Genomic DNA, 27,484 nt, shown 5'->3' on the forward strand with positions numbered 1-27,484 from the left:
ACAAGAGCTTCCTAACGCGAGGGAACAATTTTGCATTCATAAAAGGGATGCAATAACGCCACCAACAACCACCAAAACTACTCATTGTTAACATGTAAATGAAATGTAACGTTTCATTGTGAATCAAATTAAAATGTTCTCCTATTTGCAAACGTACCCTATGGTGACAGATTAATTTAATAATGTTGCAAAGGTAGGCTACTGCATCAATCCATAGGCCTATGTTTCATTAGGCTACTAGGCTATTTGTTTTGCCTTACTCTTTATTCATTTAGGCTAGGCCTTTTTATTCAGTTATTAATCATCTTCCGTCCTTCGCACTACTTGTGTAGCGCACGCATTCTCCGACCTGTCATCTGTCACTCATCATCGGAAGAGAGGTGTTTGGAATTCCCGAGTTACAATCGTCAGCCAATCAAGGTGGTCACTTCAGTCAAGCTTGTGCATGAGTAATGGCGTCATCCATAGCCACGAAGACTCACTCCTAGTTTAGGAGTTGTCTGAAAGGCTTTGTGAATAACTTTTAAGAGAAAACTCCAAGCTAAAATATTTAAGTGCGATTTAGGAGTAGCCTACTCCTAGTAGTAAGATAAAAGCCTTTGTGAATAGCCTATGGCCCCAGTTATTCATCATCTTCCGTCCTTGTGTAGCGCACGCATTCTGAGACCTGTCACCTGTCACTCATCATCGTAAGGGAGGTGTTTGGAATCATGCCCGTTACAATCATCAGCCAATCAAGGTGGTCACGCTTGCCCATTTACCCAAATTAATGGTCGAATATTACTGATGATCATTGTTATTTAAGAACATGCAGTGTGCGTAGGGTACCAAAAACATTTTGCTCGTAAAAAAGCATCATAACGCACATTCTGGCGGGTCTGTTATTTACTGTAGGCTGCACAAACCACAGGCCTTTATTTTGGGCATTCATTCATTCATTCATTCATTCATTCAACGTTTATTTATTCTCGGAGGGTCATTGAGGGAAGCCCTCATTTTCAATGAAGCCGAGATTACAGAAGCGAAGCAAAGCGCTCCACAAACAAGACAACATTCGAGGGCTTCTGTTGAAGAATTTCATATAAAGCCTGCGCTAACAGTAATCCTCCTGCCCCTGATAGGCCTACCACAGCTGTGGATAGTGTGGAATGTTCAAGTAATAACACAATCCAATGTGTGTCTCAATTGTCCCAGCTGACCACCTCACACATTTCTCTAGATTTTTGCAACGAACTTACATGACACAATGCCATAAAATATGCCAGTTTTAGGACACAGAATAATGTTTGTAATGATACCAGGTAGGCCTACGTTTAACAGTACCTAACAAGTGTAATGAGCTATTCATTGTCGAAGGTGCATGGTGAAGTGAAATTCTTGCTTTGGAAAACAAACATTTGCCGATATCATCGCCGATCATCACAATATTGCAACAGATTCTGTGTTCTGGACTGCAGGTAACTTGTTAAGCCAGTGGTTCTCAAACTTTTATTTAGTTCCCCACTTTGATTAAGGGGCATGACTGATGATAGTGGAGATAGCGTGTTATCCCGAGGCTTTGGCGAAGTCAGCATCTTCGACGGTAGTCTATTAAAATTTTCGATGTCCCAAGCGAGAGCCATACTTTATTGTTTTTAACGATCTCTATGCTACTCACAAAAATGTAGGCATGGGGACATGATGAAGTAGGCCATCCAACTGTCGTGTGTTAAATTATTGTGATTACGAGCCAGTGGTTTTCAAACATTATCGCATTGACTCGGACATCTAACTAAATGCAACAGGCTCATATCGTCCTCGCATTGCCAAAATGAGGACCAGTGTTTTGTCAAATTGCAAATAGCTATTCGTTTTAACGATTTTTTTATGATAGTATGAAGTGCTTTTTGTATAGGCTACTATCTTAATCTTGGAATATGGTGAGGGAAGTGGCGCGTCTGCAGTCAGCCAAATATGAATGTAATTCTGCGGCATAAAGCAGATGTATTTGTTTATTGTACAGAAAAATAAAAATGACATGTCAAGCAGTCAATTGACTACATTGCAGTCAAGAAGTAGAAGAAATTAGAAATTAAGACACTGTTTTGATTTGCGTAGTTGCGTTACCCCCAACACTGACAATAACATAGACAGCAAATTAAGATATTTTTTCGTTTTGTGGAGCGGCACCGGTAGGCTATCAAAAGCAGATTTCGATTTTCGCTACCACCGTGTAGTCAAGCCTTAAGCCAGGGATGTCAAAGTCAAATACATTAGAGGGCCAAAAAAACAAATTTGCTACAAGCCGAGGGCAGGACTGGTTCAATATTTATTAAAACATTAAAATGACTGCACGTAACCTATTGAACCAAGACGTGTACTGTATTTTATTTAATGATTAAATGAATAATGACTGTGACTGAAGTGCGGGCAAAGTTTGCACAGAAATGTACGATTTTTCCCATCCTCACCGACCTTGTCATAAAACTTTTTTAAACGATCATACGATGCCTCCTTGCTGCTTTGTCGTCTACATCAGCCTTTCTCAAACTTCTTTGACCTGAGGCCCAGTCAAGGCATACTTTGGGGTCAGAGGGCCCACCTACACGAACCCACCCCCTCCTCCCACCCCCCATCAAATTATTATAATGATATCACAATTATTATTTTTAGGCTATACTATATTGCTATAAATGCACTTCAAAACAGTCAATGTGCTAAGATTGCTTTACAAAAGTTTGTGAAAACATGCACATCAGAGTATTGCTTTACTAATGTAAAATATAATTAGGCCTACAATAGTTTCATTGTTTTTGCATTTTTGCATGATGCTTGCATGAGAAATACTTCCAAAACAACAGCAATTATATGGGTGCCGTTGTTTTGGGATGTTTCCCTCATAAAAGCATCATACACTGATAGAATATATATATGCTATTTAATTACATTTAATTTGAATGCCTGAATGTAAGGATTCAGGAAACACAATACCAGCTTTTGTGAATGGTAAATGGCGGATCAGATCATGCGTAAATCACTGATCTGGAGATCTTTAACTATTTTTAACTAAGACTAATTAATAGCTTTTGGCTGACTTTAATACTTAATGCCAAACAGTGTTTTATATAGCCTGTGCTCTGTTTTTTATGGAAGTTGCATAAATCCACATCGTTCTATTAAATGTCGTTTCATAATTAAATAGCCTTCCAATAGGTTGAAGCTTAGCGTTGCTACCAACGTGCACACGCATGCATTGAATAAACGCTCATACCACGACTTAATTCTATGCCTCTATGTTTGATGACACCAAACAAGTATTTCCTAATTGCAGAAATGTTTGTTTTCTTTGTCTGTCCGCGTGCGGCTCCTTGATCAATTGCGTAGCAAATTATCAGACTATGGCCCGGGAATAATTTCACTATGCAGACCATTGTCCACATTGCGGACCGCGGCCCATAGTTTGACAAATGGTGACCTGCATGCTGCCATATTAAGGCCTTTTTACGGTGTATTTTAGCGGGTTTTCGCATGGAAGGCTTTGTAGAAATCTGGCACCCTATCCAACGGTTAAACTGAAAAAGCGTGCGTTCACAGACACCAGAATGAGCGAGTTCACAGTAACTTTCATCAGGCAATACAATGCGTTCAGTTCATGTTAAGCTCAAAATATGAACGTTCAATGAACGCGTTCAGGCACAACACTGGGGAGGGGGGTAGCTGAAAGTTGACATCTGCCCTGACTGAATACTAATAAATAATGAAGCCGAGGCCCACTTGCGGCGCCGCAGTGAGTTTGTGCGGGCTACCGTTGCATTGTGGGGAATGGAGTATTGGTGCGTGCAAAACAGCAGCCTATTTGACTAGTATTAGTCTAATACTAATCAAATATCATCCCGGGGGCCGTAGATAATTCTACGGTGTAATTCTACCGTAGAATTATCTACGCCATAGATAATTCTACGGTGCTGGGGGATGTCCGCCTCCTTGTTGTCCCTGTCAAGGCTGCCATAGTCGTGGACACCTCAACAGGCACAGGCAAGGAGGCATCAGGCGGGGGCGGGGCGGGGGGTGATGGAGGCTTAATTCGTTGGATGTCACCGGGAGGCAGAGCTAGTTTAGTAGGGTGACAGCCGCAGGAAAGAAGCTTCCTCTGAACCTGCTGGTTCGGGTGCAGAGAGACCAGAAATGCCTCCCGGAGGGGAGTGGGGTGAACAGTCTGTGGTTGGGGTGAGAACAGTATTTGATGATGCTGCGCGCCTTATGCAAGCATCGTTTGCTCTGGATGGCCTCGATGGAGGGGAGTGAGGAACCGGTGATGCGTTGGGCAGTTTTCACCACCCTCTGCAGTGCTTTCTGGTCATGGGCAGAGCAGTTGCCATACCAAACTGTGACACAGTTGGTGAGAATGCTCTCGATGGTGAAGCGGTAGAAGTTTACCAGGATCTAAAGAGACAGATGGACCTTCTTTAGTCTCCTCAGAAAGGTGCTCGGTCGGTGTGGCGGAGTTCGTCCGTCTCGTTGATTTATCAATCTCTGGGATTACGCCAGCGTTTCTCAAACTGTGGGTCGTACGGGTGTACGATATGTACGCTAAACTGTTTTTACCGAAAATACTTGAAATTAACAAGCATATTACCACTAATTTACAAAATCCGGAGAGACACAGAGCATCACAATCAGGGTAGGAATTTCACAGGTTTTACAGGCCACTGTGGCCTTGGTGCCCCCTTCTTTCAATATTCTGGTTTGCGTCCGACTAATCGCGTATTTTATTATCCTATGGCCTGTCAAAATAATCTAAGCATTCACAGCACAAATTAATTTAGTATTTTACGCAGTGGAGAAAGTTACAGCGCACAGCAAGAAAGAAAGTGCGTCCAAATTCACCCATTCTTCTCAGTTGAACTACTCGCGAATAGGGCTGTCACTTTACGTTCGAAAATCGATTGCACAATCGATTGGACCAAAAAACACAAGTTTCGAAAACAAAAATAGTTAATCGATTTTAACCAAATATGTACACTATTAATTTTAAACGAATTAAACAAATAAAAAGGATAGGTGTAACAAAATTCACAAACAAGAATATAAGAATATAAGTATCGATTGGACCAAAAAACACAAGTTTCGAAAACTAAAATAGGGAATCGATTTTAACCAAATATGTACACTATTAATTTTAAACGAATTAAACAAATAAAAATTATAGGTGTAACAAAATTCACAAACAAGAATATAAGAATATAAAAGAAAGTGCAGTAAGCATTGCGAAAGCTAAAAAGAAAATACCCACCAATTTTACGCACCGGAAACAGCTGTTTCAATCAGCTGCTGTGCTGCTCTTGTTTTGCCAACGCGATCAACCTGTGCGACATGAGAGAGACGAGTGATAGGCCCTAATAACTTGAGGAGTTCGATGTGGAAGTACTTCGGATTTTTGGTATAACAAAGCGGTAGGCTATGCGAACTGTGCAATCGAGTTCTATGTAGGCGAAATTTGTTTGACATTTCTAATCGTAAACACAGACACAGATACTTTGAATACTGCAGTAATGTTTGTCACTGATATAATGGCAGTCCACTCGGCTTATTGTTTTTCGAGAATATTGCACTCCTGTTTGTCATTGTGCGCGAAACTTGCCAATAAATCGTCAGAAATATTGCTGAAATGCGTCTACAAGCGCCCTCTTTACGTTCGTCCTAATGCCTGTTAGTTGTTTGTGGATTGGCCTATATTTGGCGTTGAAAATGGAAACGTCTTTAGACATGAAAAATCGATTTTACAGTCTCAAAAATCGAACAGGATTTTTTCACAAAAGTGACAGCCCTACTTACAATGTATAGGTGGCTTGCATACTGTAGTCATCGCATGCAGGGTCTGCGTGAGTGTTTTTGTGTAGCTTCTAACCGTAAACATTTGAAATATATTTACTTTACCGGTGAAGTTCAGTCCTAGCCTGGGAAAAACCCAGATGTACTTCCGGCAAAATCGAGATTCGCTCTGAAAGTCCGTCTGGCCAAGAACCCATTCTAGCCCATTTCCAATTTTACTAGATCGAGGCACCAATCAGTACTGCGGTGTTCATTTTAGGACATCCTCAGACTCAGGTGTCAGACTCAGAAAAACCTCTGTCATCTTCAGACAAAACTGCCTCAGCGTCAGAAAAACCTCTGTCATCTTCAGACAAAACTGCCTCAGCGTTAGAAAGACCAGACTCAGGTGTCAAACTCAGAAAAACATGTCATCTTCAGACAAAACTGCCTCAGCTTCAGAAAAACCTCTGTCATCTTCAGACAAAACTGCCTCAGCTTCAGAAAAACCTCTGTCATCCTCAGATAAAACTGCTTCAAACCAAACAGCCTCAGAAAAACATCTCTAAGGAGTCAGGTCTCAGAAAAAACGCTGTCAGAAAAAGTGGAGTCAGGTCTCAGAAAAAATGCTGTCAGAAAAAGTGGAGTCAGATCTCAGAAAAAACGCTGTCAGAAAAAGTGGAGTCAGGTCTCAGAAAATCAGGTCTCCCCCGGGAAAATTTTGAAATTCTGGCTGTTAAATACACCATTTTGGAAGGGCCAGAAATACTTTAACAGAGCAAGCAGGGCCCGTCTTCTGTCTGACTCAGGTGATGTGCTACCTGCATAAGGTTATCACTTCACTGCTGCTTAACACTTCCCTGCATGCAACCTGCCTGCATGGAGACATATTTCACATTAATAGTGGAGATGTTAACAAAACTACAACATTTGGTAAATGGAGATGCAGATCATCTCCCTGATTCATTTTTTTGCGCAACAGCCCACATTATGCGCTCACTCCAGCGAGACGAGTGAAATGTATTTAAAAATGTATTTTAAATATGTCATCGCCATAGGCTATTTGCTACGATATAAGCTACTGTTAGGAGTTAAGGAGCTGGGCTAGCGTGAAGTAGCCTGAAAGTTGTCGGTTCAATTACTGGCTTCCACGGTTGTACCCTTGAGCAAGGCACTTAACCCTAAGTTGTTCCGGGGACAATGTGATCCCTTGTAATATAGCTGACATATGTAAGTCACTTTGGTCAAGAAGTGTCTGCTAAATGTAATGTAATGTAATAATGTTTACAACTAGTCACAATTTATTAAGCTTTATTATCCAATCGCTATGCTGTTTTCATGAATATTACAGGAATCCACTTCATTCATTGTTTTAAATATCATAGCTTCTAGCCTACCCATGAGTTTGTCAGTTTCACTTGCACAGACGCGCATAGGCCTACACATTGAATGAGCACTCACAGCCTACCACCTAATGTTATGCCTCTATATTTTATGACTTAAGAAGTATGTACTGTTCAGGGAAACATTTCATTTATTTTTCTTTTGGTCTGCGGTTCCATAACACCATTCAGTTGTGCTGCAAAATTAACAGACAGAAGCACTGGGCATATCTAGCCTAAATTTGTGGCTCAGTGGACCAGCAATCTACTTGTCAAGGAGGCTCATTTTTTGAAGATCATAGACCATAGATCATAGACAGAGAAAGCCTATGCAGTTGCTTCATATAGCACATTTTTTTCGTCGATCGGCTAGGTCTAGCCCATGGCCCGACACCGGTCTGCGGATTGCCAATCACACTGCCGTTGCAACTCCTCTGAATGCAGTCAGCTGCCCTGTTTACCGGCAATGCTACAGCGGACTTAAGCTGCCACCTCGTGGTAAAAAGTTGTAATACATTTCACGCAACTACATGAATCACGGCAAGCGCAAATGAAGTGGCCACTTCTAAATGGGACCCACTGTATGCCCATGTGGCCTTATGTATGTTGGGCAAACAAAACACAACCTCAAGCTGAGAAAAGCAGAAGATAAGGCAGACATCAGTAACAATAACCTTGACCGTGCCAGACAGATGTGCCAGACAGCCGTACAGAGAAGAATCATGGTTCTGTTGCCTCCCTCAACTTTATTGGTATTGAGAGGGTACTGCCAAACCCTAGAGGTGGTAACATAGTCAAACAGCTCTTGAGAAGAGAAGCTTTTTGGATAAATTAACTGTACTATTGAACCCTCTGGTATGAACGAATCACAGGAATTAAGCTGTTTTCTGTAAATGTGGGTATGGACTATAAGTTTCACTGTAGTGCATGTATCTGTAACATTGTGGACATATTGATGATGTATCTGTGACGTATATTTTTCTACAAAACTCTTTGCTCATGTTAGGCTTTTTGATGATGATAATTATGTATATATTTGATGATAATTATGTATATTGTGTATATATTTGAGGATGTGGACTATGTATTCAATTGTCTTAACTGGGTACTATGGGAATATTGGATATTGGCATTTTAAGAAAATATGACTTGAACAACTGGTCATGTGACTAGAAGACAATTAACTCATTGAGTGCCAAAAACGTAATATTACGTTTTTCCTTCCCATGCGTTGAGTGCCAAAAACGTAATATTACGTTTTTACGGTTTTTTTTTTTAATTACGAAACTAGACACTCTAACACACCTTATATGTGATTTTGGGAACTGTGATGAATGGAAATGAAATATATGACGATTGAAAACTCATGAAAACGCACAATCTGGACATTTTATCTGGACATTTTATCATAACTCGGTTGCCGCTTTGGGTCGAATCAGTGACGCATGCACGTCAGCTCAAAACCAGCCCATTTCCGTGGGTCTATCACTAGGTGGCAGTCTCGCCAGGTCTCGCTAGGTCACTTCCCGGAAAGTTTACAGGCAACACTTCATCATGAAAGACGTTATATCTCCATTTCTAGAAAAAAAAAACAGCGATTTTGATGAAAACTAGCCACTGTTTAGCTTGGGATTTCTCAGGAACAGAGGCGTGTAGAAATACACGGTTTGCACCCACTGAGAGCTTAAAGTCTCACCTTTTAAACCATTATATGTGTTTATAGCTATAACACAGAATATGCTGTGGCTGTACAAAAATCATCAACAATGGTCTAGATTGCTGGCACTCTAGGACAAAGCTTCCGAAAACAGCTTAGCATTCAATGAATTAAGACACCTGAGAGCTCAGACCATACCTTAGCGAACCTGAGGACGTTGTATGTAAAAAGTATTGTTCGCTCTGAATAAAATAAGTAAAGTCAATAGTGTGCGTTAGAATGTTATTATTGCTATTTAAGTTTGTTCCTACAATGTACCTGCACCTAACCAGGCTGTGCATGGACCCTGGGTTGATTTGGAACATTTAGGGGTTTGTCCAGTCCGCATACGGGGTGGTTTTGTTACCAAATGTTGGGTGCTTGGCGCAAAAAGGCGGTTCTTATGTTTCTTTATCAGTCATGGGTGTGTTTTGGGCATAAAATCCTTTAAACCAATTAAATTACATCTGTCATTCCCTTTAACAGCAACCAGTGCAACTTCAAACAGCGTATCAGTATTTTGATAGTCAGCGGCACATTTGAATGAATCTGCTTGCACGCGAGAGTACAGCCTACACACATCTGCACTCGTCTATTATTTGAACTCATTGGCAAAGTGAAACTAACTTTACTGTGGTGTCATAGTCAACGACAAAACAGTTATACACAGTTAACCTGTTGAGGAGTGAATTCTTTAAGACAATGCCGTTCCCCAGAGAGTGAATTATTTTCCTGGCTCCTTCTAGAAAACGTTCTATAGTTTCAGTGTTCTTAAAATTGTTTAATGGCAGAAAAGTCCCTGAGGGTAATTGTTGCGTCATGTTATAGAACCTTTTTCGAAAACGTTCTAATCACATATTTGTGATCGTTCTCCCAGGGGCCCAGCTGCATCTGATCACATACTCCTCAACAGGTTAATTACTTTCACTATTGACTGACAATGGGTTACCATCGAAAACATAGCCTGAAAAAAGCAACACTTACCCCAATAATGTTCAAATGATTGAATAAAAAACGTAAGGACATTTATCCTGCAGAGAAGTTGCTGCTTACATCTCGTGACAGTGTGTCTTCAGCTGTGCTTAATATGCGCCTTTCACTAGACCAGGTATTTCTTTGTCAGTGGCATAATGCTTTTTAGATAGTGTAAGATAGCGATTTTTAGATAAGGCGCCAGACCACACCTTAGGTCGTTAATTGCCACACCCCTGAGCGCATTGTTCAATAAAAGAGATGCGCATGGCGAAAAATTCGAGTGTAAGATAGGAATGCGCTTTGCGTTGTGATAACAATATGCTTTGTGCAGAGTTTTAGATCGGCAAGATCGCCCAAAATGTGTGTTCCTGTAAACAAAGATTGAATGCCAATCGGTTTATTTAGCATTCACGTAAACAGTTTGGTTGGAATCTTTAATCAGATTCATTTCAGTCTGAATGAAAAAAAAAACACGTCCATTTTACCTGATATGGAACAGTGTGCCTTCCACAGCACACCTCTCCCACATCCCCCAAACATTCTAAATCAATTGTAGGCTATGCACCATATTGCGATGTAGCATAGTAATGTTAAACACCATTAGAATGCTTGGGAATCCATGATAACCTGTTTCATGTACAATCTGTATAGTGCTTTACATTGTCAGATTAATCTTACTATGTCTCAATGTCCCTTTGACCTCTAGGGAGCTCTGTAATTGACAAAAATGCATTTTGGCCAGTAGTTGCTGATGTGCATTATTCTGCAATGGAAGTCAATGGCAGCCCATAGAACCGTCTGGTAAAAAGTTATACAATTTGGCACACTGATTGGGGACATCCAATAATTAATTTCACCAAGTTTCATGCCGGCTCCTCCAATGCTCTAGCGCCACCAACAGGCCAAAGTTGGACGTGTGTTCACGGACGTAACTTTTGACTCGTTGACCCGAATGTCAAAATGAGGTATCATTGGAATCCTTGGGCCAAGCCGAGTTCAACACACCCTATGACGTCAATTTTTGACCTCTGTGTTTAAATCACAGCAAGTGTGATCATATCTCAGTCAATCTTTTATTTTTGATGTGAAACTGATGACAGCAAGTTCCATCCAGTTCATTCTAATGTGGGCGGTTGCAGCGGTGGGTTGGCTGGGGGAGGGGGCGGCGACACTCAGCCCTGGTTCAGCCCCATAAAATCAGTTATGTTTTGATGTGAAACTTGACCTTGTAACTCAGCCAATCTTGGGTTGTATGGCATGGAACTTGCTGTGATTGCTTAAGGCTATATGTCTGATGCAACGGCATTGACTTACATGGCAAATCTGGCCTGCTGAACTGCCTGCTTGGCCCCCTCATTGCTGCTTGCAGCTATATTTAATGTTGTATTTTCAAGGTTTGAAAAGTGCTTGCATTTCAAATAAAGTGCTTGAAAATGCTTGAAATGTAACTGTATTTCTTTTTATACAAATAGCTATTTGACGGAATAGTTAGCTTATTAGATGCAGAAAGTCGGAGAGTTTGAAATAAAAACTGCTCCGCCGTGGTCCTCGCTTGCATCTCTACATGTGTGACTGATCTGCCAGTTTTTTTTCATGCGTGACCCCGCCCCCCTGCACACAGTTGGAGATGACTGCACCAACATGCAGTGAGTGAGGTTGCTGTTTTTATGAGAAAACAGCTATTTCGGACTGCTGAACAAAAATCATATAGGGTCATACAGATGCATTGCTAGCTAGGTCGCCATGAAAGCTAACATGTTGAATAGGCTACTTAGCTCCAGTCATTGGACGACAAGGAGAAAGCTAGGTTGAAGTTTATTGAAAGTTAGGTTGAAACTTTATGGTATGTGAAATTTTAATTTATTAACTAAAAACAGCTGACGAGACAATTATCCTTACATCAATGCATCGTCACGCGACACGTAGTTGTAGATACCGCTAGATAGGCTTTCAAAACGAAAGTAGCCTAGAGTTGATTCTCGCGGAGTAGGCCTATGTCCTAACTAACAAACGCAACGCAGTGTCTCACACAGCTCACATAAACTTCAGTACCACAACCCACAAATCCATTATCCAAAATAATCATCTGACCTGAACAATTGCTGACTTCAAGGCCTACTCAAAAATGTTAGGCTGGAATTCAGTGGAATTGCAGCTAGCTAACCTGCACTGAAAATTAAGCTATATTAATGTTATATAAGAGTCTGGACCAGTAGTAGGCCATATTAGCCTAGATGGTAGATAATAGTAGATATAGATTATATGGATATTATCTAAGCATGATATTGATTATTGTTATTTATAATTGATCAGTTATTTAGACAGGAGGACAGGAGAAGGGAAGCCAGGCAGAAAGGTGAAAATGAGAATAAGGGTTATAAATATCCTCAACACCAATTGGAGAAAAGGCTCTATACAGTGCATCTAAAAAAGTAGAATATTGTGGAAAAGTGTGTTGGTTTAACTTACAAACAAAACATGTTATAAACTGTTTCTACATCATATGGCAAAATGATCATGATAGTCATTATATTACATCCCTCTATGGTTAAGTCTTTCATAGGCCTATATAGGCTACTTTGCTCTTCTATAAATGTACTATGCCTAATAGGCTGTATTTCTAAGTGTGATTTATGCTATAATGTATGAATTATTATGTCAATTTATGAATTAGTTTCTGCAGTATTCACCAAGTCATCATTTAAGGGGTTATTTTGGACATTTCTCTTCCTTGGGGCCATGCCCCCGGATCCCCCTAGCATTCTGCGGGTGGCAACATTTCTATCAACACCCCTGACCTTGGTATTTGAATCCTAGCTATGGCCTTGGTCATGATTGTGTCAAACTTCAGCTCAGTTTTGTGGTTTAATGCTAGCCACAAGTGGAAAGGGCATCAAAACACCATGCATATGTGCATATCGTGCCGTTTGCCAAGAAGTTAAACGTCACATCTCCGCATTGCTAACCTACTGGTTTGTAGCTCATGATAACAGATGTAGGCCTGTCTGCATGCTGTTGTAGGCAACAAAGAGACATAATCAGTCTTGACTGTCATGAAAGAGCGAGCCCTAACATTAGTTTGAGTTCACAGAAACACAATTTTGTTTGCTAAAACCATCTCTTAAAACCATGTGATAAAAAAAAATAAAAATCATTTTGCGTTAGTGTATTCTTTTAATATGTAATTTGCCACCGCTGTAATGTGCTGGAAAAGCTTGAAAATTTACCTTGAAAGTGCTTGAATTTGATCTTGGAATAGGTGTACGAATCCTGTTTCTAGCTGCAGTGTATATCCCTTAGCAATAAGTAGATGCAGCATATTGACTCTTGAAATATTCACAGCAATCCCTAGAAATTGAATATTCATGTTGTTTTATCCAATATTAGTTGTGCAGATGTATAGTCCCATCTTACAGTATACACATCCATTAAACCAACAAAGAAAATGCAAAAGTATAGACTTTTGTGTAATTATTCCATATTTTGTGTAGTCATTCTATATCAGAACCCCTGACATACAATCCAAATAGTCTACAAGAAACTGCAGAGTGTAACCTTTCATTTGAGACCAGGATTATGCTTCTACACCGAGAGGTTGCCACACAGTAAGCCTTTTATTGTCAGTATGCATTTTGGGTAACCAAAAGTCCTATGAGGAGTTTCCATAGGGCATTTTACAAAAACGCATAAGCATACTCTGGCAAATAATGGTCCAAAGAACTCATATTTCATTCTATATTTATATACTGTTGCACAAAGCTTCACAAGACCTGGTTCTAGGGCTTAGTTGTGTTTCTAAGTCATATCAAGTGACCTAGAGGGCTGAAATATGGTCAGTTCAGAGATTGTTATCCGGCAGAAAGAAGCCTCTGTATCCGGCAGCCTCTGTAACTCTGTGCCAGTACTTCTCACAATTATTCTTTTTCCTAACAAACTACAGGGTCTTAGCTTTTTAAAGAGGTCAAGCATTTGAAGGTAGGCCAAAATAGTTGGGAACAGTGTCCTCTGAACTAGGCACAGTGCAATGTCGGGGGAAAAAAACAAAAAATGGCCCAATCAGATCACGCGGCTACTGTCATTTGTTAATCCACTTCAGTTGTCAATGCGTCTTTTCACTAAGTTGCCCTAAACCAGAAGTGGCTGCAACATTGAGAATATATGCCTTATCATCAATTTATCAATTTAGTGGCACATAGGATTTACAGCAGTCTCTGATGAAATTGCACAAATTGTAGAAGAAATTGCACAGATGTAGAAAAAAATGTATGTTTTTTTTATCAACAGTTGGTGCGAGATCTTGGCATCCTTGAGTTGGTGTTAAACACCCCCAGTCACCACCGAGTTCATCATGGTATGTCCAGAATATGCATCATATTGCACAAGTTACACATGCCAAACACAATACAGAAAATTGTGTTCAAATCAAATTAATGCTAACTTCATGTCTTTTGAGATATAGTAAGAGGATTAATTGTAGTTCTAAATGTTTTATTCTTAATGTTTAAATCAAGTTACATTTTCACATTTACATTTTATTCATTTAGCAAATGAGGAGTGATATTCAAACAACAATGCAGAGAAAACAATTAATACTACTACTACCAGAGGATGAGAGTTTTAAGTACTGGTCAAAGTGTAGTCAAAGGGGAAAGTGGTAGAAGAAGAAGCAGGTAGAGGAGGGAAGAAAGGGAAGTGCATGTTAAGTGTGTTGGGTTGTTAGTAGTATTAGGAGAGGTGGTATTCTTGGAAGAGTTGGGTAAAGCTTCTTTAAGATTTTTCACAGATTGTTAATTATTATGGTAATGATGATATTCACATGTCCACAATGCATGTCTGGCATAGAGCCACCATCTGGCAACAGATAGAATGGCTATTACACTGGTGGCACATGATCAACTCTGACGCACTTCTCCTACTGTAGGTGATTTATCAGAATCATGTCAAAACTAGAGGACATGATGTCAAGATGTTATTAGCCCCTTTAACACTGAGATGACGCAACATTTGTGGGAAGACGTCTTTTTTGCCACATCGTGTGTCTAAAAACGAGCTGAAAATTTGCCGGCCTGCAGATCTGTTCACATGATCCGGCATTTTGGGTTGAATCATGTGAACAGTGGCATATAGAAATGTTCAAATGGGTGGGCACAGAAAAACAAAACGGGTGGGCAAAGCCAATTTGATTGAACATAAGAGAGGCCTAGATTAGATACACTATATATTAATCATAGGCATGTTATATTTATGACAAAAAAATATTGAACCCATTTGATCACAGCTGACAAATTACGCTGAAACATTTTCAACCGGAGCAAAACAATGCATGAATGTAGCTTGGGCGCTTCACATTAAACACAATTGAGACAATATATTGACCATATTGGACAACTGCAAAGCCTTATCATAGGCATGTTACGTTCATGGCATGAAAAGTGGAGCTTATTGAACGAATTTCATCATAGTTGTGCATTTCAATTATCTGGAAAAGATGTGTGTAAATCATTTAGAAGGGTGAATACACATGAGGCTCCAGGACCTGACAACATCCCAGGTTGTATTCTCAAGGCTTGCGCATCTGAACTGGCTGGGGTCTTTATGGACATCTTTAATCTGTCCCTGCATCAGTCTGTTATCCCCGCATGTTTCAAGAGGTCCACCATCATTCCCATCCCTAAGAAATCAACAGTGAGCTGCCTTAATGATTACTGACCTGTTGCTCTTACCTCTGTTGTTATGAAGTGTTTTGAGCGGTTAGTTAAAGATCATATTACATCCTCCCTGTCTTCTACATTAGATCCACTCCAGTTTGCCTATAGGCCAAACAGGTCCACAGACGATGCGATAGCATTTGCTTTGAACACTGCTCTTTCTCACCTGGATAAGAAAAACACCTTTGTACGGATGCTCTTCATCGACTACAGCTCCGCTTTTAACCCCATGGGGGTTGAGTACACTCCCATAGTTCCATCGAGGCTGATCATGAAATTGAGAGACCTGAACATAACATCAGTTCCTCTCTGTGCAGTTGGATCTTTGACTTCCTGAATGACAGGACACAGGCTGGGTAACATAATCTCCTCCACTCTAACACATATACTTCTATGGACAGCAACCTGGAGTTTACCGAATTGCTTGAATGACTTGCAAACAGCTCTGAGCAAAGAGGAGGTCACAGCCTCATTAAGAGGCAAAGTTAGTCTGTGAAAACTAAATGTACAGTTAAGAACAGTATCTATTAACATAGCCTATCTATTTCCTTATAGCCTACAGCAGAATGAAAGCATAGTCTATTCTTTAAATCTTTTCTCCGGTTTGTAGCGCCTACGTGTCTCCGAGTGAACCCAGGTAGGCTACGGCTGGCTACCGCGGCTCTGATTTCCCGACAGCTGATGTCCATTCTCCTGGCGAGACAAGTAACCACTCGTCTGGCACTAGATGATCCAACGCTTACCATTCCTCCAAGCAAAGGGAAATGCTCGTTTAAAGGTCCCCTCTTCTAGAAAGAATGAGTGCCGACAATCGCGGGCGCGTTGTTTATGAACTACATTCACATCCACATACATCCAAGTAACGTGAAGTAGTAGCCTAACCAAACTGTAGGCTAGCCTTTCTGTTCTGAATTTGCCACTGCACACTACGGCAAGCTGCAAACTATGGCAAGCCGCACACTGACTGTTTATGTCTATCAGCTGTTCTGGTGGAAGCGCGACGGGCGGGCAGGTCTTCCACTGTTCACTAGAGGAATTGTCTCCACTGCCGGTTGGACTTAAACTTAAACGGTTTATTGAAGTGACGTTCTCTCTGCTGTTTCGTATGAACTGAGAATGTTATGGACTCTGTAAATAGTCTACTACTGGGGAAATAGTCTACTACCGGGGAAATAACCTATTTATTTTTATATATATGTATAAAACATTATATATATAAAAAATAGATATTTTCATTCAACAAAAATATCTGCAGTTCTGACAATCATTTATAGCCTCTGAAATTCTCATTGTGTTGGTGTGAAGGGAAAATCCGAATCTAAAATTGAGTCTATCGACTGTTTTAAGTCAGGTTAGATTATTGGAGCTTGCAGGGAACAGACATGTCATACCCAGCATCATTTCTGCCTGTTGAGCGTATTGCTGGGAGTTGTGTGGTTAACACATCCACTGTTTAAGCAAGACCAAAGGCCACAGTCATGGCACCATGCACAGTGCACTTCCCCTGCTACCCTGATTTGCATTTGTATAGCTCACAGCATTTTCATTTACATGTTAAAGCTTCCCCTAGAATTAGGAGGAGGGGGGTCATGGGGGGACGACTGCCAAGCAAGGCCCACGTCAATTTCTGACAATTCATGGCAGTTTTCGGCGTTGCCTGCAAATTGCTGTGAACAGCCATTAACCTGAACTTCCACGACAATCTACAGTGCCTCATACTGGCGAAAATCACACTTTTCATGCAGTGTGGTGCCCCGCAGGGATGTGTGTTAAGCCCCCTGCTGTACTCGTTGTACATTCATGACTGTATGGCAACTCACACCTCAAACACCATCATTAAGTTTGCTGATGACACCACCATAATAAAGCTGTCTCACGAGTGATGATGAGTCTGCTTTCAGTGCAGAGGGGGCAACCCTGACATCCTGGTGCCAAGACAAAAACCTGCTGCTCAACGTCAGCAAAACCAAGGAGTTGATTGTGGATTACAGGAGACTGCAGGATAAGCACAAACCCATCTATATTGGAGGTACAGCAGTAGAGAGAGTCAGCTGCTTCAGATTCATTGGAATTAACATCAGTGAGGATCTGAGCTGGTCACAACATATAGGTATGGTCATAAAGTCAGCAAGACAATGACTCTTATTTCTTTGGCGGCTGTGGAAGTTTGGTATGGACGGTGAAATACTGACCAACTTCTACCCCTGTACCATTGAGAGCATCCTGACTGGCAACATTACAGCATGGTATGGTAACAGCACCGCTCATGATCGCAAAGCTCTGCAAAGGGTGATCAGGTCAGCGCAACGCTTCACAAGGACTGTTACCAACTATCCAGGACCTTTACAGCCAGCGCTGCAGGAGAAAGACCAAGCGAATCCTCGCTGACCCCAGTCATCCCAGCCACAGTGTCTTTACCCTCCTACCATCTGGTTGAAGGTACAAGAATATGCAGACTTGTACCAGCAGATACAGAGACAGCTTATATCCACAAGCCACCAGGATGCTGAACTGTAATTCTCTTCCCCATAGCTAATCAACCTCAAACCTCAGAACCCCCACCCAAAAATACACCTTCTTAATTACTGCTTTTAAAGGACAATTCCGGCGCAAAATTAACCTAGGGGTTAATAACACATGTGTACCGAGTTCGACCGTTCGCTGGGATTTATTTTCATGCTGGTCGAATGTGACCAGTTTTATTGCAAACCGCTTTTAATGCTAGCCTTCGGGGCAAACGTACAGTAAAAAGAAATCGCTATTTCTATACCACTAACAAGGCTCAAAATAGCACCACACTTACACAGTAGCATAATGAGGGTCTCTACATGGCTGTTGTTAAAAATGCCGGGCCATCTTGCTACAACATTACGAATACAACATTGCGAATAGGGTTGGGTATCGTTTGGGTTTTATCCGATACCGGTGCTAAATTTATACTTTTAAAATGGTGCCGGTACCGAAACGGTGCCTGAATCGGTACTTTGTTTTTAAAATGTTTTAAATTAAAATGGTCTAAAGCATGAATTCCTTTTTTTTTTTTTATTGATAACACAAATTTGAACATGAAATTGAACTGTTATATTCAATTTACTATCAATATCTCATTGCTCCTACAAATAATACATTTAAATGTTAAAACAGCTTGCCATGCATGCACACAATGGTAAGCTCTGCTTTCAAGTTTACCCAGTGTAGGCGGTTTGCCATAAGGTATGTTAAAACCGCTTGCCATAGAACTGCCAGGTCATGGACAACGGCATTTGCAAGCAAGCTAATCTAACAGGGAACAGGGACTAACAGTTAATTCAGTGTGTTCCCAAATGCTTCAAGAAATTTTATGTCTTAACTCATAACACGCAATAGTTTTGAACATGTTAGGCTACATGTCGGTGTTGAAGTGTTTAGATTCCCAGTGCTAGCCTAGTAGGCATTTTAACAGCAACTATGGCTAACACCAGTCAGTTGAGTTTAATTAGCGATAACTACGGAGATGGTTTTGTAGCCTCTTTGAAAGCTCAGTGACATCAGGTATGTAGCCTAACCTTCTGTTTTTGCCAGCGAACTTTTAACACGATCTTCATATTGATGCTATATGGGCCTCATGCACATGACAGATTAATATCATGCCATTATGTTGTTTAGAGCAGCGGTCCCCAACCACCGGGCCGCAGGACATTCCTAACCGGGCCGTAGCCTACGACATGAGTTGCATGAAAAATGCATGCAAACTAAACTAAATTTAACTAACTAATTGCAAAAAAATGCATGCAAACTAAACTAAATTTAATTCGCAATAATGTCACGTTTTTACATGGCATAGGCCTATATGCAGTTGTTTGATTGCACGCATGTTTGCATTTTGCAAGGTCCATTTTCTTACGTCTGTCTGTCCCGCCTTCAACACTTTTACATATTGCCTTCAGCGCTGGCGCAGCCTCAGGTCAGCTCACTCCACTTGATCAGTTCTTGGCTTAACGGTAGTGTCACACGGTTAGCTAAACTGCTAGAATGAGCAACAAAAACAAGCATCTTTAGCAGGTCACTGGCCAGAGTGTTTGAGTTGCGAGAGCCGCTGCAGAGATTTCTTACAGAAAAAAGTCACCGTTAGCTGCACATTTTAGTGATGAGGACTGGGTGTCAAACTTCGCTTACCTGTGTGACATATTCGGTTGCTTAATGACCTCAACCTGTCACCCAGGGGAGAATGACGACTGTCTTTAAACTGGCAGATAAAGTCGCTGCATTTAAAGCCAAGCTTGATTTGTAGGGACGACGAGTGGACCGGGGTGTATTTGATATGTTCCAAAAAGTAGTGGGGGTTTTGGGAGAGACTGAGGCAGGGCCCTTTCTCTCGCAGCTGGTCGCCGATCACCTTGTTGCGGCTCTCAAATGAGTTTGAGCGTTACTTCCCATCCTTCAAAGATCCACGGCAAACCAATGAGTGGGTCCGCAACCCATTTGTCAATATCCCAAATAGTCCTAACTTGTCAGCGCAGGAGGAAGAGCAGTTGATCGAAATTGCAAATGACGGTGGTCTTAAGAGTGTGTATAAGGAAACCTCTCTGGCGGGTTTTTGGATCACAACCAAAGCAGAATATCCCGAGATAGCCGTAAAAGCGCTGAAAAACGTTTCCCACCACGCATCTTGGCGCGAGGCCGGGTTTTCGGCGATGACTGCAACTAGACAAATTGCGCAATCGACTGGACATTTCAAACACACTGAGGGTGTCACTGTCTTCCATCACCCCCAGATGGAAGCTTCTTGTTGCAGGGAAACAAGCACAGGGCTCACATTGATTATATTCGTATTGCACGTTTAGTTTCCATGTTTTGTTCCCATATTTTGTTAAGCATGTTCACACTTATAGATGTAGCTTCAAGTTGTTCAATATTCATAGTTCATATTGTTCAATTTTCATTTCTTCAAGTGCACCTTTTTCACAAGAGATCGTTACCTTCACTGTTCATACATAACTGGAGCTAGTTCTTTTCAAGTAATGCATGCACAACACATATGGAACATGGAACCCCCCCCCCGGTCCGCGAAAAAAAAATAGGAATCAAACCGGTCTATGGTACATAAAAGGTTGGGGACCCCTGGTTTAGAGCACACCGTGAAATAAAGTTTTCACCTTACAACTTTGCTGATAACATTTCAAATAAATGCCAGTTAGCGCATTAGCAAGGATATTGTGTAACATATAGGCTACTGTTGTTTCATAGCCTTTTGCTTGTGTGTAGTTAGGAAGGCCCACTGCTAGATTTTGACAGGATATCGCGTTAAAGTAAGCTACTTGGGCTCACGCAAGCTGTCAAACACTGTCCACTCGCCTATGTGGTGCACTCCTCTGCTTTATACATCCAGTGTTTACGTTAGCTAGCAGCTAACTGTGTCTGGATGTGTTGCTATCAGAGCAAGACATTAGAGATGGCGCATGACATCCAGTGATGCCTCGTATAAAAAAATAAAAATAAGCACCGAAATGAGGCACCGAAATCCACGTTGTTATTCGATGCAGTTACTACCGTTTGCGTCGGCACCGGTGCCATATTAGAACCGTGTTTCGGTGCCCAACCCTAATTGCGAATGCGCATGTTGTAATCGCAAACCATCTGACAGTTTATAGAGCTGTATCTGTAATATCAGAAAGGGTAAACTTATTAATATTATTGCAAAACATCTACTCCACTATCTGACACATTAATGTGCATTTCACAGCCATTAAAGCCACGTACATCAATGTACACCGCAAAAATGCATTTTTCCTAGGGTATATTTGTTATGTTTAGGCAGACCAAATATCAGGGGATGTTACCTTACCCACGTCGATTCGTAAAGGCTGGATTGCGCACGGTGCCATGGAAAATGAGTGGAATGTGGGTGCAGTCCACTATTCTAATCACCCCAGGCATACCGGCATGAACGTAAAACGTAAAAATGGTGTGGAGATGTCTCTCTGCTCGTCCTCGTTTGCCATGGCTATATAGTTGGGGTGAAGTGCGGCGATGGGACGGGCCACCCTATGTACCACACGGCAAACTGTGCTCTCATGGACATTTATCATGTCACCACAGCAGAGGAGAAAGGTCCCCGTGGCAAAGTAGCGTAAAGCTAGGAGAACTTTGTGCGCTACTGGCACAGGCATGTTCCCTCTACCTCTGGACCCAAGTTGATATGCCAACAAGTTGATAAGGCGCCTGACCGCTCTTTTGGACAGACGGTACCGTCGTCGGAATTGTTCGGCGTTGTATCATCTAAAGGGGTCACGAAGTAGCCTTTATCATCTGCTTATAATGCGTGCTGCTATCACTGTGCACCATCATCATAGTGTCGTTTAGGGCATCCATGGCTAGAGACTACTACTACCACAATAACAATTTAAAGGCCACACCCAGGCGTTAAGGTGATTCCAACGATCAGTCGGTCCAGAATTAATGGCAAGTTAAGTGATGTCAATCACAATTCTGCAAAGTGGTAACCTCATTGATTCAATGGTCAATTACAACTATCGCTAAAATGTATACTAGTGGGATAAAGTGAGCCCGTTTTTAAGTAAGCTGTAGGCTTCTGAGAAAGAATTAGCAATGTCCTAACTGTATAGGCTACTACTTCAAAGACCATCAAGATCCCATCAAAAACCCAGTTGATCAGTATTCTATAGTGCTTGTAAGCATCAATTATCCATCTTGCCATATTTGGTTACACATCTCGCCCAGGCTATGTCAGAAAGTTTAATTGTCTCAGGTAATGACAATGTAATATCTTACCACTATGGCTGACGAAATAAACTCACTTTAGTTCTGCACATTTGAAAAACGAACCTTCGCGAAGCGCCTCCAAACACAACAAGGTATTTTAGGTGAATGTGTTTTTATTACACAAACAAAAAACAGTTAACAACTCCGCAAAGAAAAAAAAATGCAGGCAAGAACTCTGCGAACCAAAAAAGCAGTTAACAACTCTGCAAACAAAAGAAGCACATAACACACACAAAAACAAAATCAATTGTCACTGGAGCTTGAGCTGCTGGTCAATGATTGAGAATCGCCATAGTGAAGGAGTTTAGCTCGGTAATAGCGCATTTTTGCGCTATACGCCCTCCTTTTGGCTCGTAGTGTTCTCCTCCGCTCATTGTACATCTCCTCATCACGGCGTGCTTGGGCCCTGGGGCCTCATTACAGAAACTTCCTAACTCTGAAATCCTATCCTAACTTAAGTTAGGAAAGGCATTTAGGGGTTTTGTTATTACAGAAGCAGGTTTCCTAACTTAACTTAGGATGAGATCCTATCTTATCTTAAGATAGGATGATTCTGTAATGGTTAAATTCCTAAGTTAGGAAATTCCTAACTTAGGATGCCTAAGTTAGGTTGCCATTCACCCTGTCTTAAATCAAAATAACTGTCACTAACTGAAAAAAATATGGCAGCAGCACTGCTTGTAGGTATCTTTGACAATGAAGATGAACACATTAACAGAAATGTAATGGCAGAAAGGCTACTTAGACCGCATAATGATGTGTTAAATTTTCCGGACCGTGTTTTAATTTAATTTTATCGTCTGCCAAGACATTTAATTTTGAATTTGGTGAAAGAACTACGTCCAGTTCTGGAGAGGCCTTCAAGGAGACATGGAGCCTTGGCAGTGCTTGTGCAGGTAACAAATGCTCTGCGTTTTTTTGCCAAGGGTGACTTCCAGACTGAGGTTGCAAGCCTGTCTTCGGTGTCACAGCTGTGTATTTCACGCAACCTCATGGAAGTCACCAAAGCCATCTGCAATCTGGCACCAAATTATATTCAGTTTCCGCTTGGAGAAGAGCTTCTGCGGATAAAGGAGGAGTTTTTACAACAGAGTGGAATGCCAGGGGTAATTGGGCTTATTGATGGGTCACTTTTTCCAATCAAAGCTCCAAATGGCCCAAGTGAGCCGGCATACGTGTGCCGTAAAGGATACCATGCCATTAACGTTCAGGCCATAGGGGACCAAAATATGGTTATGCGGCATTTGTTGGCAAAGTGGCCTGGATCCATCCACGATTCATTCATATTCAACACCAGGTGGGTCCTTGCCATTAACATAAATTATTGTTTTACAGACTTCATTATAGGCTCCACTCAAATACTATTTAAAATATGAAATGTGCCCATTTACAGTGATATCAATGCTTACCTGAGTGAGGGCAGGGCAAGTGGATGGCTTTTGGGAGACTCGGGATACCCCTTGAAACCCTACCTAATAACACCAATCATGAATGAGCAGACAGAGGCAGAGAGGAAGTATAATGTGCCACACAAAAGGTGCCGTAGCCGTCAGGAGAGGCTTTATGGTATATGGAAAGGAAGGTGAGACATAGTGCTTTGGTGCATTCAATAGTGTAGATAAGGAGTGTGTAGTAACCCTGAAGAAGAAGCTAGTGTTAAACTATACACTTCAAAAGCAATGTAGCAAATGTATAAGTTTAATATTATTTAATATTAATATGGACTGTAACATCATACCAAAAAGGAAAGCATGTTACCATGATGGCAATAAAAACTAACTGGTTAATTGGTGCACTGCTGGTTAATTTATGTTGTTGTAGATGGAGATACCATGATAAGAGTGGGGGATATCTTCAGTATTCCCCTAAGAGAGTGGTGATGTTTGTGAAGGCCACTGCTGTGCTGCACAACATATGCAGGATGGCTAATCTCCCGGACACTAAAAACATCCCGGTTGAAGATGAGGAGGAAGGCCATGATGGCATAGGCCTGTAGGTGCACAGACTGGCAGAACTGCCAGAAACAACTTAATTGCACATTATTTTACAAGATAATTAAAGACAAAACATTGCAGTTTGATTTAAAAGATTTATTTTTGACAATATTAAATAAATAAATGTAAATAAGTGTGCATTTTTTTTATAGTTCAGAGAGATCAACAATGTTCCCTCGATTTTTAAATACTCCTTCATGAATTCGAATTTTTCTTTTTCCAATTGCAGTCTCTCCTTATCAATATTTACTTTTTCTCTCATTACCAGCAGCTTCTCTCTTCTTCAACTCCAGAAGCTCCTCTTGTAGGCCTATGTGCTTCTTCTTTTTAGCTGTAGAGAAGAATTAAAAACTGTGAATCTTAGATTCAGAATCTAGGCACCTTTCTTTGAACAGCGTAGACTAAACGGGACATTATACCTCAACTGTTCATATGGAGTAGCCTACAGTTGAGACAGCATCATTGTAAAAAAAAAAAAATGCACCTCATAGCCTATTTATTTTAAATTACCATCAACGTTGAATTCTACTTACCAGGTAATGGGATGACTATTGCTGGTGGCAGATTCATAGTGTCACACTCTGAATCCATCAGCGTTAATATGACCCTTCTCGATTCAGGGCCAGACGATGTCGACTGACACACCTCACCACTTTTCTGTTCACACAGCTCATCCAGTCCCACCTCCATGCCGGTTGCAATGCCTATGATACACAAATGATTTCATGTTAGGGAGTTGTCAGCGTTGGCTTTTCTTTTCCTGTCTACATAGGCCTACATAGACTGTATTTTGTCTGGTTCGACACAAGTAACATGTTGCTTCTGGTGGCCCTATTCTAGGGTTACTATGTAGCCACTCCTCCAAGCCAGTTATTGATAGCGCTGGCACTAGCAGGTAGCTGCTACGCTGCTACATTTTAGATTATCATCGTTACATCGTAGCACTAGCTGGCTGATGTCTGTAGCCTGCTACACCGCCCCCAAAATGTAGACACACACTGACATTAGTTGACATTAATTGATACCAATTATGAGGTCCACTCTTTAGGTGTATGCCCACTGCCCATATTGCACACTGCCCTCTCCCCACATACACAGCACACTATCCCATCTCCCCTGTCATCCCCCCCAACACACACACCGAGACTGTGGTGTCAAATTATAATTAACTGATTCAAACTCAGAAGAATTGTGACAAAGCAACAGAATACTGCAGAAGGTGTACAATACAGAGCATAGGTTCATGAAGCCAGCTACTAACATCCTGTCTTTCACAGCTTATATACCTCTTTCCAGTAGCATCACTTGTTTTGACCAACTCAGAATAGAACAGAGCTCCTATGTCCTTCCTACCTCTTTTGGTAATACATATTTGCCTAGGTATTTATTCTATTTCTACAATGGACCTTTGACCTGAGCTGAACACTGCTAGAGATGTCCAATTTCTTCTATGCATTCACTTCCTTATAGGCAAACCTCTGGGCCCCTAGCTTGTGCTATATTTACCCCTGCTCTTTTCACCACACAGAGGTTACACATTAGCCCAATGTATAGAACATATTTTAGCACAACTACAGAATATCTTATCAGGAAACTTACAAAAAGTCACCACATATTCCCCCCTTATTGAGGACAGCATGTACTCAATCATGCAGCAAAATTAAACATTATTATCATTTTAACATATCCCCCATTATCAAGAAAATTCAGCAGTGAAGCTGATTCACACTGCAAACCGTCAACTTAGCTAAAATGGCACCGCAGCACCTATACAATTAAATATTTGTTACTAACACCAATAATAAATATCACACCCATAAACCATCCCTCAAAACACCAAATCTAACAGTGTAGTGACATTATCAAATAGAATGGCAAGTTTCAAATCCTCTCGGTGGAAGCGAAAACCCTTAAGGAAAACCTCTTTTGTCTGTTGTCTCTAGAGGAAAAACCTTCAGTAGGGAAACTCTTCTACTGTCCCGTTATTACGGCAACACTTGTTTTTCAACAAGCGAGAGGAGAAACGTTCCTTCAACTACACATATGCTTTTCCCAACCCCAAACAGTCCCATCAAACAGAGCAAACAAATCACATCAAAATACCTGATGGGCTTTTTCAGATAGGGCTAGTCCTATAATATTCTAAACTTCTACATGAAGACAGGTTTCATGCTGTAATTGCCTTCTTTTAAACACAAGTCAACACCAAGAATATTACTCATCCTTTCTCATGACACACAATTTTTAGTCCAGTGTTCCTTGGAGATGGCAAAGTGTAAATGCGAACGCAGATGTTATTTAGCAAGTGTTGGATGCTGCGCTTCAAGTGTGGAGTGTGTTACGAATGAAGAAACTCACAAAAATCCTCTTCAATGCTTTATAATCCACAGTCCATTCCATGTTGCTTTAGGAAACTACTGAGTTGTTTGAGTAGGATGTGTATCCACATCTAAAACCACCTCGTCCATGAGAGATCCCGTTTGGCTTCCATATGCCAAGTCCTCATGCTCCTCATTCCTCCAAGTCTCAATGAGGAGAGTTAGCTCTGGCATCATTGGCTAAAGTGGTTCCATGTCCATGTCCTGTGCCCTGGCAACAATGTCTCCTTCCATCCGATTTGTCATTTGTCCTTCATTCATCAACAACAGTGGCATTTGTGATCCATTTCTCCCAGCCACAGTCTTAAGCACTATAGATCTCAAAGAAGGAAGAAACAAAGAGAAAACAAGCACAAATACCAGCAAACAGATGCCTATAATTATTCCTATTTGTGCTAGTCATATTGCTAATCCTTCTAATGTCTCCTTAAACTATCTTTCTATCATTATTAATTTTGCCATAGCTATATTATGGGAATAAACAACACACTATACTCCTATGTCGACACACACTTCACCTTCTTTGGCTAATATCTGATCCAACATCATCCAGTGGTGCATAGCTACCCTGGAGGTCGTAGTCACCTGTTCTCTTAGAGCTCCCAGCACATAACGAACTGAGTTCATACTGGAAGATTCATCAATATTCCAGATTCCTGTGGTGGTAGATAAGATTTGGTCAGTCAATAATGTCTGTGTTACCTGACCCTTCTTTGTCGGGCTCACTTGTGAAAGAACAGTTGAATGACTCATCTCCTGGTGGTTTGGTGGTATGGTCATGGACTGGGATTTCAGTCCA

General features: G+C 41.1%; 2 protein-coding genes across 2 annotated transcripts in view; both read left to right on the top strand.

The window, feature by feature from the left end:
- The window catches only part of agmo (alkylglycerol monooxygenase), a 262,745-nt gene that overhangs the window by 104,515 nt on the left and 130,746 nt on the right, over positions 1-27,484 (top strand). The window contains exon 6 of the mRNA XM_048260252.1: positions 14,128-14,194. Within this exon, the coding sequence (XP_048116209.1) occupies positions 14,128-14,194 (67 nt within the window). The remainder of the gene's footprint in view (positions 1-14,127; positions 14,195-27,484) is intronic.
- Positions 22,892-24,309, top strand: LOC125305494 (putative nuclease HARBI1). The gene is made up of 3 exons (XM_048260254.1): positions 22,892-23,610; positions 23,707-23,895; positions 24,135-24,309. The coding sequence occupies exons 1-3, from the start codon at positions 23,306-23,308 to the stop codon at positions 24,307-24,309; spliced, it is 669 nt and encodes a 222-aa protein (XP_048116211.1). The 5' UTR covers positions 22,892-23,305.

The sequence above is a fragment of the Alosa alosa genome, chromosome 13 (assembly GCF_017589495.1).
Source record: "Alosa alosa isolate M-15738 ecotype Scorff River chromosome 13, AALO_Geno_1.1, whole genome shotgun sequence".
Taxonomy (NCBI): Eukaryota; Metazoa; Chordata; class Actinopteri; order Clupeiformes; family Clupeidae; genus Alosa; species Alosa alosa.